The sequence below is a fragment of the Aphelocoma coerulescens genome, chromosome 11 (assembly GCF_041296385.1).
Source record: "Aphelocoma coerulescens isolate FSJ_1873_10779 chromosome 11, UR_Acoe_1.0, whole genome shotgun sequence".
Classification (NCBI taxonomy): Eukaryota; Metazoa; Chordata; class Aves; order Passeriformes; family Corvidae; genus Aphelocoma; species Aphelocoma coerulescens.
The window spans coordinates 20,192,159-20,210,982 of record NC_091025.1 but is presented as its reverse complement, the minus strand read 5'-3'; the positions used below and the strand labels follow the sequence as shown (position 1 = coordinate 20,210,982).

General features: G+C 46.0%; 1 protein-coding gene across 6 annotated transcripts in view; it reads left to right on the top strand.

Moving 5' to 3' along the window:
• The first annotated feature begins 1,546 nt into the window (after positions 1 to 1,546).
• The window catches only part of KCTD15 (potassium channel tetramerization domain containing 15), a 46,732-nt gene continuing 29,454 nt past the window's right edge, over positions 1,547 to 18,824 (top strand). For 2 of the 6 annotated variants that reach the window (XM_069027161.1, XM_069027165.1), the window contains exons 1-2: positions 2,184 to 2,545; positions 7,769 to 7,944. In XM_069027161.1, coding sequence (XP_068883262.1) covers positions 2,543 to 2,545; positions 7,769 to 7,944 — 179 coding nt within the window. In that variant the 5' untranslated portion in view covers positions 2,184 to 2,542. Of the gene's footprint in view, positions 2,023 to 2,183; positions 2,546 to 3,494; positions 3,534 to 7,134; positions 7,155 to 7,768; positions 7,945 to 11,002; positions 18,375 to 18,824 lie in introns of those variants that run through there. The other 4 variants (XM_069027162.1, XM_069027164.1, XM_069027163.1 and 1 more) reach the window with 4 other exon arrangements.

Here is an 18,824-nt window from a genome sequence, read left to right as displayed (position 1 = left end):
AGCTATTTAAATCTTTAAATTTACAACATCTTCTGCATATATCAAGTAATTGAACTAACTGCAGGGATGTAACTTTAATGAGAAAATTTCCCTCTTCTCCTGTAGTTTGTACTCTAGAAGGAAAAAAAAAAAAAAAAAAAAGCTCCCCTTAGGAGAAAAGTTTCTGTTTATTCCTGACACGGAAGAAAACTTTAAAAACCCCCTCAGTTTTAGGGTGTCCTGCCTCCACCGCGCCCCGGCTGCTTTCGGGCGGGAGCGGCCCCGGCCCCGCGGTGCGGGGAGAGCGCGGGGGGCGCGCGGCCCTCCCGGGCCCGACCTTTCGGGGCCGCGCAGCGTTGCGTAACGGCCGCGCGGCCGGCGCGCGCTAGTGGGCGCTGCAGCCCCGCCGAGCCGCGGCCGCCGGTGCGCGCGGCGCCGCTCCGCGGGCGCGGAGGCGGCGGGGCCCCCCCGCCCCGAGCGCGGGGCGCGGCCGAGCGCCGGGAACGCCGCGGGGCCGCCCGCCGGCTGCGGCGCGCTGGGGCGCGGAGCGGCCCCGCACCCTCCGCCAAACTTCCGCGGGGAGCAGCGCGGAGCGGGGGCGTATCCCCCGCGGCGACGCGCAGAAACACGCAGGCACCGGCAGACTCGCGCCTCTTGAGTGAAAGTTGAGGGAGGGATTTGCCTTTTTTTTTTTTTTTTTTTCCCCTCTTCACGGGGGGGTTCCCTGCCGGCCCCCCCCCCCCCGGCACGTGGGCCGGGCGCGTTGCGCGCCCGCGGAGCCGCCCGCGGAGCCCCGCGCCATCGCGCCGCGCGCTCTAATTGAAATGGCGCTTTTGGCCGGGGGCGGGCTGCCAGGGCGCTCCGCAATAGCACAATGCATGTCGATAGACGTCATTTGGTTTTAATGGCCTACAGGAAATTTGGCGTTTACAATGCGAGACATTAGCAAAGGGTGAAAGGGAGGGGGAGGCAGGCAGGATGGATGGCTGGGAATAATTGCGGCCCCGCCCCCGAGGCCCCCCGTCCGCACCTCGGCGGCGCTGGGTGCTGCAGGGAAGTGGGGGTCGGGGCTATTTTTTTATTATTTATTTTTTAACTTGATCTAGTTTATCAACAAGTGCAGAGTGGGTGCTACCTTAATTGTAACAGAGGAGTCAAGAGATGTGAGAAACGTGCCCTGTGTTACTTATTTGGGAGCTGAAAATTTATGCCTAGTTGAAAATGCCTGGGGAAATATTACATCAGACCAAATGACAATGATTAAAATCAGCTTTTTTCCCCCCTCCCCCCCCCTCTTTTCCTCCTTCTTCTTTTCAGTAAGTCTGTTGAAGGACGTGACAGTGGCCTGATCCTCCCCAACACCGAACCGTTATCCCCCGGCAGGGCCGTGTCGGGCCGGGCTGCGCGGGGCTCCGCGGGGCAGCGCAGGGCTCCCGCCCCGGCCGCGCCGCGCGGAGGGGCTCTGCGGGCGGCGGCGCCGGGGGCGCGGGCTGGGGAGCCGGCCGCCTTCCCAGCCTTATTTCATTTTCAAGGGCTGTATTTTATTTTATTCTGGGGGGGGTGGGGGAGTAAATCTGCAGACCTTCACCAAAAGGAGGGAAAAATATCCAATTTTCATCGCAAAATTAGCTAGGGCGAGAGCAAAGGGCTGAGCTAATTGTAGCCTAATCCTCTGCCCTGCAGGCGTTTGCAAAGCCCTGAGCAAGAATTCGCTTTTTTTCCTCCTCTTCTCCCTTCCCTCTGTTATTTAGAGACGGGATTATTGCCTTTCTTCTCATAACAGCCTCGGCAGTTTCATTTAAAGGCTTTTTCCCCCCCCCTCTCTCACACACACATACACACACACGCACAAAATAAATAGAAAAAGAAGCAGCAAAAACAGGGAGAGGGAGAAGAGACAGAGCAGCTTTAAAAATAATAATAATCACAGCAAGATCTGCGGAGCAAAGATAGTAATAAAAGCAAAAAGCTGAGCCCATCCACACACAGCCCCGGCAGAGCCCAAAGCCAAAGGGGGGCTCGCAGATCTCTTCTGTGCTCAAGGTAAGGACCGCGGCAGCGGCTCCCGCAGCCGCCCGCCCGCCCGTGCGCCCGCCCGTGCGGGGCCGGAGCGCGCCGTGCGCGCCGTGAATCGCATCGCGCCGCACCGCGCGGCTCGCGCCTGCTCGCGCTCTTTTTTTTTTTTTTTTTCCCTCCCCCCCCCCCCCTTTTTTTTTTTTTTTTTTTTTTTTTTTTTTTTTTTTTTTTTTTTTGGAAAGTGCCTCTTCAAACTCACTCGGCTGCCGGCTCCGGGGGAGCAGCGGCGGAGGGGTGTTTTTTTAAAGCTACAGGACCCGTTTGCAGCCGCCCCGCTTTGGTAGCGCTGCGTGTGTGTGTGTGTCTGTGTGCCTGTGTGTGTGCCTGTGTGTGTGTATGTTTTGTTTTGCTCCGCTCCAGCATGGGCAGCGCCGGCGGAGCCCCGCGGCCCGGGGTGCCCGCGCTCCCGCTGCCCCCCCGGCCTCGGCTCTGAAGACGGCCAAGCCCCAGCGCGGCGGAGGCAGCGCGGCTCGCTCTGCGCTTTCGCATGGTACACGCGGAGCCGCGGCCGCGGGGTCGGGCGGGCGGGAGCGCGGCGAGGCGCGGGGGTGCGCGGGCCGGGGCGCGGGGGCTGGCGCGGGGCGGCTCGGCACAAAGGGAAGGCGGGCGACAATGGGGAGCGCCGCGTATGGAAAACACGGGCGGGCTGTGAATGAAACTCCGGCGCCAGTGAGAGTGGAAGGCTTGGTTTGGGGTAGACTTCAAACCACTCTAGGCTATAGTTTGCATTCCTGCTCCTGCATGCGATGTGGCACACTTCTGCAAAATTAATACATTAGCCTGGCTAATGCTCACCACCATTGGCTGCGCGGAAAATGTGCAGGATCGGGGATTCGGGCTTGACTTTTTTTTTCTTGCATTCATCTAAGACATCTCCTTTCTTGTTATGTGGGAATAAGTAAAGGACGCCATGTTGTGCCTTTTTTTTTTTTTTTTTTGGTTGAATTTTACCTTTGGGCATACAGTGTGTTCAAAAGAAAAAGGCAGAAGTTGAGTGACCGGGTGCGTTGCTCGCTGGTGATTTCCCTGACCATCAGTAGGGAAAAGCATTTGGGTGACGTGAAACTTGCACTAAATAGACTGGAGACTGCCAGAGAGAGGCGGGTTGCGGGGGGGGAGAGGGGAGAGGAAGGAGAAAGCCTTTCCTTTCCTTTTTTTTTTTTTTTTTTTGGGGGGGGGGGTTGCTACCAGAGCTCCAGAGGGAGCTCCCCCTTTACCCTCCCCAGCCCCCCCCCCCCCAAAGTTTAGGGCACGATCTCCTCTGTCTCTCGGCGCAGTGTTCAGTAAAGCAGCGTGGAGGTGTGTGCAAATGTTTACGGACTTTTAATTTTGGAGCCACCGAGCCCAAGGTTTGTAGCCCCCCCGCCCCCCGCCGCCCCGCTTTGTCTTTGGGCTGGGCGCACGGCGTAGGCAAGTTGTCTCGGAGTGGCTCTGGAGGCAGACCCGAGCGGTCGCCGGCCCTGTTCAGACAGACAAAGGTAATTGCCCAGTCTGTGGCTGTGCCCCTCCGGCAGCGCCGGGCGCACCCTGGGGACGCAGACGCTGCCCTGGAGTCACGGGAGCGCCGGGGGAACTTCTGGCCCGCAGTGCTGAGGATGGGGCGGTCGGGGGGCTGCAGTGGGTGGTTTTACCCCTAGTGGGTCTGCTGGTACAGAAATGAAGGTCCCTGGGGAGGAAGAGCAGCTTCCCCGAGGCCCCAGCAGCCCGGGAGCAGCGGCGGTGCCGGGGGGTGCAGCCGGGCCCGGTCCTGCGGCCCGGCCCGCCCCCACCCCGGCTCCCCGGGAGAGCAGCTTCATGGCAGGTCCGTAAACCTGCCGTTTTCATTTCACGTCTTAAATGTGCATGAAGGAATTAAACTGCACGAGTGAATAACAGCATTAGTTTCAATTAATTTTTATCCTGGCAACAATAAACTTTAGAAACAAAGCGCTTTTACATCCATAATTAGTCTTGCTTCCCATCTGTAGTCTTTTAAGTGCCTGCTCCTTGATTTAACTTTGTCCCTCCTTCAGAGCCGCCTCCTTTTTTATTCTTTTCCCTTTTTTCTCGTTCCCCCTTTCAGACTGCTGCCTGTTTCTTTCCTGCAACCTTTCACCTCCCTTGTCCCTATCTGTCTGCTCTGCTCTGTGCAGTTTATTTCTCCTGTATTTTCCCAACATCAACAGCAGTATTGGTTACCATGGCCCCAAGCTATGTGCAGAGGTGGGAAAGCTTCATCCGCCCAAAACTTCTTACACTTTTGAAGTCTTTCTTTTAGTAGGATCTGAAATGTATCATCTAGAGTGTGTATTAAATGAACAGTATTCCTGAAGGCTTTAGAGCAAGAAAGGCAACACCCTGGAAAATTCTGCAGTCTTTCAGCATTCTCTGCCCTAGGGTTATAGCCCTGGGCACGGAGCTGAATGGAGCTCTTACAACTGCCTTCTGTTTACCTTTTATGGTTAAAATAACAGCTTAGCAAAGAAGCAACTTCATGGAGAAACGATTCAGTGAAATCATCTCAAGCTGTAGCAGCATAGCTAGTTTAATCACCCCTAGAGAGCTGAACAACTGTGAGCACAATGGGACACAAAATCATTTTGTGTGTAAATGAGCATGGCATTGTGATTATTTCACTTTGCATGGGCAAATAGTTTTTACAAGCAGTTAGCTTAGGAAGGCAGAAAAAGATAAGCTGGCTCTGAAAGATCTTGGTGTGTAATGTTTGAAAAACTAAATATTCACATAATTTGGGAATCAGGCTCTATTGATTTTGCCTTCAGCAGGTTCCTGTGTTACTTATTAGAGCAGGGTTATTGCCTGTGCCACTAGTTGGGATGGTGTATCCTGTTGTAGGCAACTAAAGAGCAAAGATTATTTTACATGGTTTAATAAATGAAGTTTGTTAGTGTTTCTGCGATATTTACCCTTAAGGTTTTAATTTTCACATCCATATTAGAAAATATGTGCATAAAGACGTTCACTGGATAAATACATTTAGGATTTTGCTTTGTGCATAAAATAAGTACATTACTCAGTGTGATGAATTTTAGCTGTGTGTTACATTAAGAAGAGGAAGGAGTCTTTAGAAATAGGGTTACAGTACCTTAAGAAACAGGGGGTATTTATTTTTTTGGAGAAATAGTGTCCTTTATGTAGTGCTTAGCAATTTTTCTTCTTGATAATTTGTTCATACAAAAATGATTGAATTCCATAACTTTAATAAAAATCTAGGATTCTTTTTTTCTAATATGAATCCTCTCCATCCAGGGGAAAAGCCAGTGTTTTAATTCCCCTTCTCCTCCTCTCTCCCCAAAAGCCAGTGACACCCTCAGTAAGTATGAAAAGCCATAAAAGTTTGAGAACTATTTTAGCTTTCCAGTGATTTTCTATAATTAAGTGTTTTTTCAACACATGCTCTAGCTGAGAAATGCCAAAAGCAGAGGATTGTTCAAAAGGTCCCTCCAGTGAATAGTATAAATTAAATATCTACTGTGTGAGTATGGCCTCACTGAGAATCTCAGTCTTTACAGATCAAGGAATTTACTGGTATACTAACATTAAACAAAATCCTAAGATAGCCGCAGTGTTTAAATATGCACAAATAGATTTGTATCACTTGATCTTTAGCTATCTGTGCATATTTTAAAATTGAAGTCTGTATTTCAAGACAAATGGTTAAATGTAAGACACATTTACAGAGAACTGGAAGTCCTTTGATTTCATTTGGAAATTGTAACAAGGGGTGCAGATGAGCCCTAATTAGACTCTTGTTTTGTGAAACTGCATGAGATTTATTTCTAAGGCAGCCCTGTACCGAGCAAGGTCTGTACCTTTATCATTAGTGATAATGGTTGGGGTCTGAACAAAGACAGGAGTGACATTCAGCCTGGATCTTCTGACCCTTTCATTTAAGTGAGGGAGTAGAGACTGAACATGAGTTTACAGTGCTCTTTGGTAAGAAAAAAACCAGCAACCTTTGTCTGTGTTGGCAGACAGATGAGTAAATATGTTGCTAAAATACTGTAGGTACTTACACACTGAGTTGTTTTTAAAAGTTAGTTGTTTTATTTATGCTATATGACATATTTACTGAAGGTTGGCCACAACAAGCTCTTGTGGGAAACAAGAAAGCAACGTCTTCAGTCATGAAAGGATTCAGTCACTTTCCGTGAAGGTGGTGCTGTAGTAAAAATGTTAATGCCCAATTTCGCATCGGCTGACACAGAAGTCCTAGGACAGAGTTGGCATTTGCTTCGTGTTCGGTGCAGATGTCCATCCAGCCTCTGAAGAGAAAAGGATGTGGATTCATAATGGGGTGATGTATTTCTGTGCTGTAGATGCAAGAAATTCATAGGAGCTAACCAAGATGAAATACAGTAAATGGAGATGTTGTGATGACTTTGTGAAGCTGTTCAGATGTATTAAGATTTTTCAATCCCTTTCTCTATAGCTTGGAAATTATTTTACAAAGAATGTTGCTAATTTATGTTCATCAAGTGGTGTAGTCAGGCATCTCGTGCAAAATACCGCTAAGAGAAAGGCAAGACCAGCTGTAGATTTCTAAGAAATATTGTCAAAGTAATGTGGGAGAAATAGAAATTCACTTTGCAATGCTGCATGTAAAGTGCTTGTCAGATGTAAGGAAGAGCCTGGGTGCTTGGTAGCATGCTTGAGTTACAAAATACCAGGAAAATTAGATTATATTCAGAAATGTCTTCAACTATAATGTTTTGCATATGTTGCTTTCCCCATAAGGGGGAGAATGGATGGACATTTTCTTAAACTTTTCTAGAAGGGTTTTTTTCCATTTGACATGTGTGCCGTCTGCACCGATTGAACTGAAGTCAGCTTTGAGACACACGTTTTGTGCAGAATAAGCTGTGCTTTTCTTAAGAAGAGAATTAAGGAATTTTCTTTTGCTTGGTTGTCCTGTTCATTTTTAAGACATTTCAGTATTTTTAGCTTTGATTTTGCTGAAAATTTTGGGATTCAATTCAGTAATTTCACTAATTTTCCAATATTTTTAGGGCAGGAAACATTAAGTAAATAGTGGAATTTATAATTTCACATGCTAGATCATGCAGTACTTTATAACACATCTTGTCCTGAAAGCGTGGGTCAGTTTATATATCCTTCTGTTTTCACTACTTCCAGTTATTAATTGCTTTCAGTGTGAAAGCTTATTAGTTGTTTAGGTCTAATATTAAGGCTTAACTGAAAATTATCCATTTATTTCACAATTATTGAAAATAAGCTACAAAATTGATCTTAGTTTGATGCGAAATTTATTACATGTATAAACTAAATGCCTTAGGTACTGGGGAAGTCACTAATTTAGAGGTGTCTTGTTACTGAGACAAACTTGCAAAAAACCCCTGAATCCCAATTCACAAATTGGTTATTCGTTTGTCAGGGGATATTTCACATCTAACACATAAGCCTGCGACCTTTAATTAGAATTTTGCAGTTTGTTTTATGCCCCTTGAGGCTGACACCTTGAAAATTTTTTTCCTGATTTCTTATTGCTAATAAGCATCTTTCTCTTCCCCTCTGGTACTCAGAAGAAAATGATGCAAATACACTTAATTACAGTGGTGGCAATAATTTGTTAGCTGAATATGTGATCAGGCAGATGCAAAAATGATCTGATTAGATCTGTGATCACACTGGAAAGAAAGGTAACACACTGCTACATTTAAGAGAAACTGTTCTTTTTGCCTTCCCGTTGCAGGAGGGAAGAAGCATGTCCCGTCTGTCTCTAACACGCTCCCCGGTTTCTCCTCTGGCTGCTCAAGGAATTCCTCTCCCAGCTCAACTCACCAAGTCGAACGCTCCCGTGCACATCGATGTAGGAGGACACATGTACACCAGCAGCCTTGCTACCCTGACAAAGTACCCAGACTCCAGGTAAGACCTTGGTGTTTCCAGGCTCGCTGCCCAGTTCTGTTCACTGCATGGACCTGTGAGGAATATTTCAATGTGAAGTACGATTTATTATATATTCACCACTTATGAATAATTCAGTTTCCGATTTATACAGTAACTTCACTGGGGTTCTGCAGAAAAAAAGGCCTGTACAATTTATATATTATTTAGAGAGTCTATTCATTTTCTCTCTCAACATCTTCTGCGCTCTGCTAATACGTTTGAAGCACCTGTTGGTGCGCTGCCCTAGATTATTTCCAACTGTATCAGGCAACTTGTTTCTTTCAGATTTAGGGGGAAAAAATTGGTTTTTTCTTCCTCAAGGAGAAAGAATGGTTCTACTACTGTGGGACTAATGGATGCTTCTGTTGGCCAGCCAGAATCTTGACCTCACTGGTAGCTGTGTGCCTCAGCAGCCAGTTCCTTTGGGCACTGCCTGGCTGACCCACTCTGGCTGCTGCAGCTACAGACTGGATTGAATTCCTGTGTGTTTAAATGTAGTGCCTTGTGCTGGACAGGTTGGTGACATGTCTGGCAAGATTTATATAGATCTGGCCAGTATTATCTCAGGATAGACTCCAGATATGCCAAATTAGGAATAGAAGTGGCATTAGATTATATTTGTGTATGACATGGACTCTCTTTATTGTTTGCCTGGCTGCCAGTCCTGCAGGGTCCTGGGCCCCAGGAAGGGTGGGGGATCCTGGGCAGCATGGAAGGCACTGCTCTGTTAGGGGTTAAAGCACATTCATCGGAGCAGGACGTTAAGAGGTGCCTGATTTTCATGTACAGTTATGATCACTAAACCAATTCAGCTTTTTGTCATTGAGGCTGCTCATGGTCCAGAGGGGTACTTCCAGAGGCTGAGTGTGAGTGCCTGGCACGGAGCCAAAGGCAGGTGTGGCTGTGCCGGGCCAGGGTGCCCAGTGCTCTGTTGGCTCCAAAGCAAACCAAAGCCCAGATTTTGTTGCCAGAGGTTTTGTTACCTTCGTGGCCAGTATTCCATAAGAAAGAGAGAATTTTTTTTTTTTTGTATGACAACCAGTGTAAAGATCTAGTTTCATCTGAAGATTTTTCTTTTAAAAGAGCTGAGGGGTTTTGCAGATTTGGCAGGTTTGCAAACAATAAATGACATTTATGGAGACACCTTGAAATGCCTCTAATATCATAAAGCATATGGCTGTGATTTCATTCCAAGGAAAGAGAGCTGCTGAAATTCTCTATGGAAGAAAGCCCAATTATTAAAATACCTATATTTTATGGTCAGACCAAAACAATATGATTTTTTTAATAATGTCTGTGTGGTACTACTTTAATCATAGAGAAGAAATCTGTTTAGTGCCAAGAGATATATAATGGAGAAACAGACAAATGCTTCATAGTATTAAAAAATACAGTGAAAATTCAGCAGTTGTAATAGAGTGACACATCTGTTTCCACATTTTAAAATATCGCTGCTGACACTATTTTTAAAATATGCCCAACATCAAACTTACTTAATAAAAGCTTCAGTTATGGAAGCTTTGGGAGAATATACATAAATTCACAGATTTTACTTCAAGAGAATAGAGTAGATCCAAAATATTTTTTTTCTGCTTGACAAATAACAAAAGCATATTTCTTCAGATTTTGAAAGTACAAAACTGACCAGAGCTCACATGCTGCCTGATGTTTTGCTGTGTAGTGTCTTTTGTTCATGTTGCTGTGTTACCTCATAAGGCTTGAATGCTTTTTCAGCTGCTCTGCTCAAACTTCAGTTCTCACTGAAGTAAGAGCTTCCAGGATGAAACCTGTAGATGACATTATTTTTATAGCAAAAGATAACCCTTCATCAGCATCCCAAGTAGGACATGTTGCTTGATACGTTATGAAGCTGGATGAAGGCTACATCTTAATTTATTATCTTATTTTCCTTTTTTTTTTTTTTAATATCACTTGTTTTTCTGCAGTGCTGCATAGTAGACTTAGTTGTAACCCCCTCATTGAGTCTGGCCTGCTTGCATTCCTGGTCAAGGCAAAGTACTTGCAGTTATTCCTGTGGGGATGGTTGGAGCTCCTGATGCTGCTTCACTGCTCTGTTGTGTATCTTCCATGTGGCACAGACTGTCCTTGCAGTGGTGTGGCTGGGAGGGGGTTCCCGGGTCTCTCACAGGGCAGGAGGAAGGAGATAGCTCTTCTGAGCAAAATATCTGGAAATCAGGCCAGGGCACTGCTGGCTTCTGCTCAGAGGTAACATGTATGGCCACACAGAGAGGCACGGCCATACTGATCCACATGCAGAGCTTTCTGGATTATTTTGGACAGCGTGTTAAACTCTTGGTTTGAGCATGAGTTCAAAGGCTTCAAACCCAAGAAATCACAAAAAATTTGTAGATTGTATTTCAGCAAAAGATATAAGCATATGCTGAAATGTATTGCTAAATCGTAGCTGCAGTCACATAAAATAGTTTGTGCTCACTGAAATTTAAAACAGTGGAAATAAACTTCCTTTTTATTTATTTTACAATTTCTATTGCTTTCTCTATGCTCCCAGATCCTTTTAGCTTGTAGGCTTTTTAGCATATACTGCACTTGGATTTTTAAGGACACATGGATTGTGAGCATGTGTATAAATGCAGCCCAGATATGCATACACAGAAACATCACATGCTGATGGAAAACAGGAAAAAAAAAAATCACCAAGTAGTGTTTAAACCTCCTCAAAATATTGAGGAGGTCCAGTCCTATTCAGTTCATGCTGACTTCAGTGAGAGGGAGGAGCTCCCAGCAGCTGGCCAGGTCAGGCCCAGCAGGAGCAGGTGTAGGTATGACCAGTTCCTGCCTCCACCTGCTCTGCAGTCACCCCTCTGGTGTGATACAAATGACACCTGACAGCAGGCAGCATGATGCATTTCTTACTGGGATCTGATAGGAGTGGCTGTGCTCTGCCCACTCGGCTGGCTCTGCGTGGCTGTGCCAGGTTATGGATGTGCTTGGCTCTGATTTGGGGAGGAAGAGAACCCAGTTTGGGAAATCTTACTCAAGTTAGTGAATGGCTGTTAATGGGAAGCCAGAGGCCAAATCTTGTGTTTTAGAGATCCCAGAGTTGTTTCAGAGCACCTTTGACAAAGTCTTTGATGTTGTTTGTATTAGTGCAGCTGCTGTGATCAGAGCGTTTGTCCATTGATTAAATTTGCATAAGTAAAGGGTGCCAGATTAGGCATTAAAGGGGGTAGATGTTCTCTTTCCAGTAAATTTTTATGGCCTACATAAATTCTCTTCTCTAAAGAGGAGAAAACTTGAGCAGGCACAACTGTTGTGACAAAGGAGAAGAGGGTTAAACAGCCACTGTCAAAGGTGATTTCTGAACCACTCACACTCACCTGCTACCCTTGCACACCTTCTGAGCTGGCTTTTTGAATTAAACCACACACAAGAAGAAAAAGCTGACCTTTCAGAGGGTGCAAGGCCAGGGAAATGAGAAACAGAAAAAGAAATTGTGATCAACAACAGCATAATCATGGTGGTCTCAGAAATTACCTCACAAATAGTATTATTATTCCCACATCCTATACCTACTTGAGGCCATTTCCATGCATACAAAATTGCCATTAGAGTTGACAAGCTTTGAAGGTACAAGGAGGTTGATGTTGTCTTACCTGGATCTGAGGCTCAATTTCAATAGTTTGTTTTCAAAAACTTCTCCTGCTTGAACTCCCAATTCTTGTAGTTCTGCATTACAGGTAAAAAAAAGCAAAACAAAACCAAACAAACCAAAATACTCTGTTGAATTCTAGTGACTCTTACCATCAGCATCTTATTTCTGTAGTAACTGGCTAAGTAGACAAATTATTCATCTTTGTAGCATTTCTTCTGGAAATTCCATTCCTGTTTTCACCCAGAGGACCTCTAAAGCAGCCCCTTCACACGTTGACACTTGGATGTGGATTTATGTGACAGATTGTAAAGGCTGCAAAACCTCTAGCACATCTACAAAGTGAGTTGCAAATTGTATTTATCCAACGGAGTGAGACAATTTTTACATTTAGAAAACAAACCTGCACCAAAAGTCCAAGCTCCTTACATGCAGTCAGGAATACCCAAAGGCATTGCCAGATCCCCCAGTGTTACTCCCACTGAACTCTGGCAGACATCTCGTTGACTTGAAGCAGAAAAGAAGTAGAACCTCCAAATCCCTGTAGACCACAGCAAGCCTCAGCTTCTTGATTTCACTGGAAATTTTGATACCACTTTGAATTTTTGTTAGAAAGCGGAACAAGATTTTTCTTTAGAAGCCTGTCCTTTGCACAGTCCTGAATAGTGTTTTTATCTCAGAGAATTGCTGTGAGCTCTCTCTGAGTTGTTCTGCTATATGAGGTAAATATATTTACCTTCCATTCTTGGATAGTTAGTATTTGTGTATAACCCTCTGTTAAAGATACTTCCATTTGTTTTAAAAGCTCATGCTTTCTGTGGCATTATTTATGACCAAAGGGAGCAGGAATAATTTCTGTTGAAGTGCTGCTGTCCAGGTGGGAACAGTGTGGGCACACAGAGCCCAGAGAGGCTCCCCGATGGTTTGTAGCACTTGGGGTTTGGGAGCTCTGCTCCAGCCTTTCCCCTCTGGGAGAATGCAGCTCCTTGGCTCTGTGGCCCAGGGCAGCTGAGCCAGTGCCAGCACAGTGCCCCTCCTGATCTCAGCTCTTGGGCACCTGGGCTCTACCACCCCATCTCTGGAGCCTGTGCCCTCCAAAGAAAACCAGCACAGGCTTTAGTATTTATTTCAGAAACGAATGACCTCTCTACAAGACTGTAGTTTTCCAGGCATATCCCTGCCTCACTTTCCTCTGAATCCATGGACTTTTTGGTGATTTACAAAGGAGTCCCCTAAAGCATGCATCTTCTCCTCTGAATGTTTCAGTGTGACAAAACACATTGTCATTCATCTGACCCACCCTTAGACAAGCTCTCCTACCAAGTGATTTGATTCTAGCTACTCTCTAGGTATCTTTGGGTTTTAATTCACCTGCCTTTTCCTCCAGCACCTCCATCTCTCTGGTTGCTATAGCTCAGCACTGACACCTGAGATCTGCTTCTCCCCCCTCCTCTGCAGCCACACTAGGCTGGGCTGAGTTCAGGGGAATTCTCTGCTCCAAGGTTTAGGACCCCTCTGTTTTCCCTGATGGAACATGATTGCTGACCCTGTACAGCTGGATACAGTGGTCTCATAGCTCAGACACACCTACTGAGAGCTACTAGACAGATTTTCCACATCATCCTTTATGTGAAGGGCTCCATACTGAGCCCCTCTCTGCACTTCTTGGGAGGGAGCAGGGAAATTCTTAATTTGCATATATTCAGGATATATAATTCTCCAGATTTAGCAGGCCTGAGAACATCTCATATATCTTGCTCGTGCATTCAGTGTCAGTCTTATAATAATTTATTTGCTAATTTTCCACCAAATCTGTGTATTATTGAGGTTATTGCCTGAAGACAATGTCCAATTACCAAATTTTGTCACTTACCCCATGCTGGCATTTAGGGTGTAAATCTGTGATTAAACAAGGCCTCTGCTCAACACAGGTTAAGTGGGGTGAAGGCCAGACATGTTCCTAACCAGTGAGTGTTGGTGGCTGTGAAAGCACAGCACAGTTGAGGGCAGGATCCCCATCTGGAGTGGTGTCGGTTCTCTTGGGACAGCACAGCCTCCTGGCAGCTGTCCTGCACCACTGTAGTTGCATTCATCCTGACTTAAGTGTCTCCCAGATCTCTCCATGCCGCTGTCACTCCATGCTGCTCACCCCCCCAGCAGCTGTGCAGTGTCTGGTCCCTCTTCAATCCCTCCCTCATCTCCCACACACTCTTCCAGGCACAGTGAAGGACATGGGGGACACTCCAGCCTCGGTAAGACACCACTCTTCCCACCCAGGTCAGCTGTTTGTGGGGTGACACCAGGCCCTGACAGTCCCAGGCTGGGGACTGTCGTGTTACCCAAAGGCAGTTTCAGAGTCAGATCCAGCACCCCACGTTCCAGCAAAGCGCTACAAAATGTGCCTGCATGTGAGCTGCAGCACAAAGCTCATTAATTTTAATAGCTATTGTGAACTTAACCCATACATAGACTTTTAAGCAAAGCACCTGAAGAGGCAGGAGCAAGTGTTTTCCCTGCACATTAGGAATGCTCTGAGAGGCAGATTCTGGGCATGGTGCAGGAGTGGTAGCTCTGCAGCGAGGGGTGAGCCTGCCAGGGCTCCCTGGGGCTCTGCCCTCTGTCAGCAATTGGGTGTATGCTGCAGATGAGAGCAAGTAAAGGAGCCAAAACCCAGAGGTTTTGGTTATATGCAGTGCCTTTTCTGAATTAACATATGAATTCTCATAGAGATTAACATAGTTTTTGGATTCATATCATGCACCTGAGATTTAGAGATAAATCTTTGGAGTTTTTCTTATCTGGTCCTTGACTGAGCACATATCTCTCTGGTTTCTAAGGGAACTTTGACCAGCAGAACCCATAAGATAAAAACCCAAAGGAGGGCCTTTCCCCCTTCCCATCCTCTGTGTCCCCCCAGTCTGACAGTGGATGTTGTACTTAGTAAAGCAGAAGTTGGAGCAAGCAAAGGGTCTCCCTTTGCCAGGCTGCTGTATCAGGTGGTGTAAGATGAACCTGTCTGTCCCCATCTGCAGAGCTGGTTCTGTACAGGTGCTACATGGCCAAGGTCACACAAGTCCTTGCAGCACTTTGATAAGCTCTAGGAAAGGTGTGAAGTGTTTGTTCCTACAGGCGTTGTGTCCTACAGCACTGTGTGTTGCTGCTTGGAAACATCCAGCACAGCTCCCGAGCAGGGGGAGGACTGGCCAGAGCTGCTACAGCTTGAGCTGCACCAGTCCCAGGTGCCAGAGGAGGAGCACATGGCTTGGTCTCTATGGAAAATAAAAAAAAATAATCTGTAATAGGGATGTAATTACAACTGGGAATGATGATGTTAGATACCCTGTCTCTATCTGTCACTAACTGGAAAAAGTCCTGGATGCAGTGTCTGTCAGAGCCCATGGAAGGAGCACACTGTTATAGCAGATTTCTATGTGTTCCCTGTGTTGTTGCACAGCTGGAGCAGTAGCTTTGGTGGTAAAGGAGAGTAATCCCTGTAACCCTAACCCTGCTTCCCATTGACTTAGGGAGATGGGAAGGAGGGAATTTATATGAAAACTGATTCTTCAGACCTGTATGTGTCCACCTCTCCAGGATCTCCTACTAACTGGCATGTAGGGAGCCACAGCAGAGCTGAGCTGTCTGCTATGATAAAGGTGTTTGCTCCTTCCTGGACTTGATAACCACTACCTTGCCCAGCCACAGACTGGGAACTGCCCACAGGCTCTGGAGAGGAAGGCAGAGTTTAGCCTTTGGGAGTGCAGATCTTACTGTAATTGGGTGCTGAGATTGGGTCCTGTTGGTGAATGAATTATTTGTGTGTTTACTTGGAAAAGTTGAAATGTTCAAGAAAATACTGCCTGGCTGGTCTCCAATGAACGTTTTTTCAGAAACTTTTTTCTCTGTGTCCATTTCCAGCCTGGGTTGTGTGGAGTTCTAGGCATAAGTGGGTGTTATGGTGACTAGGAAGGGGCAGACCAAACTCCTTATGTGGAGGAGCAGACAACAAATCAATATTCAGATGACTTAGAGAAGTAACATGGTTGTGGTGCTGTGCCTGGCACAGGTTGCTCAAAAAGTTTGAGAAAATTGCACAGTCCTACCCAGATAGAGCTTCCTTGCCTCAGCTAGTCAAAAGGAAGGGCAGGCCTGTCCCTGCAGCTGATGCAGCCAGGCTGTGAGCAGGAGGGATGTCATTGTGGCCCCTGAGAGCAGTCCCAAAGATGAACATTGGATAGTGTGTCCAGTACCTCTGGTGCAAACCCCAGCTGACCTTGCCTTCTTTTCTGCTCTTCCCTTTCACGTTCTGCAATGACAATGTGACTGTAGCTGAGTTACACTTACCACATTAGTAATTCCCACCCTTGATACTTAGAACAGGCTGAAAACTAGTCTGGTTTACTAAAAAACACAGAGAAGCCAGCAGTCAAGGAGACCAAAATTTCAACATTTTTTTCATTTAGCACTCTGAATTTATATCAGTTTCTGAGGTTAGTTGGTCAAGTTTGGTTTGTCATTTCTATTGCTGCTACTTTTGGTTACCACTTACCTGACAGGGCACTTTAGTACCAGCAGCATAATTTAAGTATTTTTCAGCAGTCAGTTTCAGGATGGTAAGAGGAAAAGCATTAGCAGTGTGTTGTGAGAAACCATTCCCACAGGATGCTGTAGAAGTAACTGTCTGTTCCTTTTAGTTGCTGCAAATGGAGGCTCTTTCCTGCTCAACAGTGTGGTGTAAAGTACTGTAAAGATGCTGTACTATGAAGTGTAGCATCTTTACACTTAAAGGGGGATCTCCTTTATTGATTGCTGCTTCATGTGCTGTGCATCCAGCTCCCTCATGGCATGCAGAGGAGTTATGTAAAGATGCAGGTTCAGTAGCTTTGTACTGGAAATCGTGTCCCCAGGTCACAGCTTACCACCACACCACTGGAGCTGACGAGGCGTTACCCCTTCATAGCTGGTCTTTGAACACACATCACTGGTGTTTGTCTTTTGATTCATAAACTTTTGATTTATAAGACCCTGCAATGGCAAGTAGACCTAGTCTGCTTAGGGGGATATTTCATGAACTACTTAGGAAGTTTATAAAACAGACTCCCTCGATTATGAAGAAAGGGGGTATCTGTTTTGTAAGGAACATGTTATGAAATGAATTTGTCTCTAGGCCTAACTTAATTATTTTAATGATCCCACTGGTGGTTGTCGTAGGTGTCATTCTGTGTGCATATTGTGACCTACATGCTTGCAATCATTTGTGAAATCTAAAGATTTAAAAATACATTGGACCTTATTATTTCCTTGCCTCCTTCCACTGAAATAAATGGAGGTGGTTTGGATATTGGTATGTTGGGCCAGGTCTCTCTTCCAGTGAAGTCAATGAGAATTTTACTGTAAGCTTAAATGAAAAGAAAACGAGCCTTATTGTTTTAGAAAATGACCCTAATAATAGACCTGGCCAAAATAATCCTTAGTGTAACCCTGTTGTCCTCTGTGGAGTTACACCAGGGATCGAACTGGTGTTGCTGCGTGGTGAGGAGTGGTGAGCACTGAACTAAGATGCTTCTGCTGGGTGTCCACAGTGCTCAGTCTCAAAGACATCTGAGGGTGTAAAATCAACAGTCAGATGAAGACAAAGTGTCCTGCCCATATGGGTGCATGCCTTCCCAAAGACATGACTCTGCTGGTTTTGAAGGAGTTGCTTTAAATTTTTATCTGTAGAACTGAAATCAGAATTAATCTATTCATGGGTTAATGAAATCTTTAAGAACAAAGTGCATATTTAAATAGAAGAAATACGCAGGCATGCAAACACAGGATTCATATGTGAGAGCAGAAGGAAAGCTGGATCTCTGGAGCACAGAGTAACAAGCTGGCATGGAGGATGCCAGGCAGGAGCTGATGCAGGCTGTGCCCCATGCTGCTGTTACCCTCATGAGCTTTGCTAAGTTTTTGTTATGTGAAATGTAATAAATTGATGAGCATAGCTAGGCCTTGCAGTACCTCGCTTGTTCCCATGTGCTGTTCTGACATTAAATGCATAATCTGATGACAGGAACAGGTATTGTCAGTCACTCTCATCGCTGGTATAACTCCAGTGATACACCAGGTTGGTGGCTTTCCCAACCTGAACTTGTAGATGGGAGAAGCTGCAGAGCTGGAATTAAACTCCAGAGTTACAAACTCACATCTCTCTGCTGTGTCCACCAAACTGACTAATCCTTCATCTCAGCTGCTGTGATTAGCATGTACTTCAGTCTTTTGATGCTTAAAAATGAAATGACATCTGTAAAAACTTTACAGGGGTTTGTTTTTACCTGACTTGCTCTCACTTGAAACTCTGCCAGGCAGGGCAGCTCTTAGCCTCACAAGTGTGCCTGACTGGTTCCTTCCTGATGCAGGCACTGACAGCTGCCTGCCTGTCAGAGCTGGGCACCAGCACACAGAGGAAGAGCAGAGGAATTTGGTGTTCACCTGTACTGTGTTAAATTGACTCTACTGCAGTATGGTATGTGCTCAAAGGCTAAAATTGCTGCTTTTTTATATCTGCTGAGGATCACATAAAGCAAAACCTGGGAGGAGTCCTGCACATGGATGCTGGGAAGTTATTATGCAGCATTTGCACCGTTCCTCTTGGCCAGACTCAGAAGGAATCAGTTGGCAAGCACTGGAAACTGAGATTTGCACCATAAAGCTGAAACGCTGAAGGAATCCCAGTCCAAAGGGCAGGCTCCTGTTCCGCCTCCCTCCTAATGGAGTGCAGATGCTACCAGTGCTGCAGGTAATCCACTTAGACCTGGGAGACGCTTTTGCAGCAGCAAATCTCTCTCTTGAGAAAGCGGACAATGAAAACTGGGGACTCTTTAACCTCTTTGGTGTCAGACTGCGTTAGGCCAGCAATTTGTACCAGTGCCATTTACACCAAAGGCTGCAGCTTTGGCATTTGGGGAGCGTGGTGTGCAGACTGCTGCCTAAACTCTGCCCTGACAAAACTCACATACAGTTCCATGGGCAAATTTGGCTAGTGGAACTCCATGGGAACTAGTACATGACAGTAGAGAAACTGGGTCCTCTGCTTGTGCCAGGGTTGTGTGGGAGGGAATGAGGGCTGAGTTTGGGCCAGTAGTACATAACACTGCTGTTGAATGAGGAAAAACATTCAGTAACTGCTTTGTAATCCTACAGAGGGGGGGAAGTACAGCTTGCAGTTAAGACCAGTTTCAAACATATT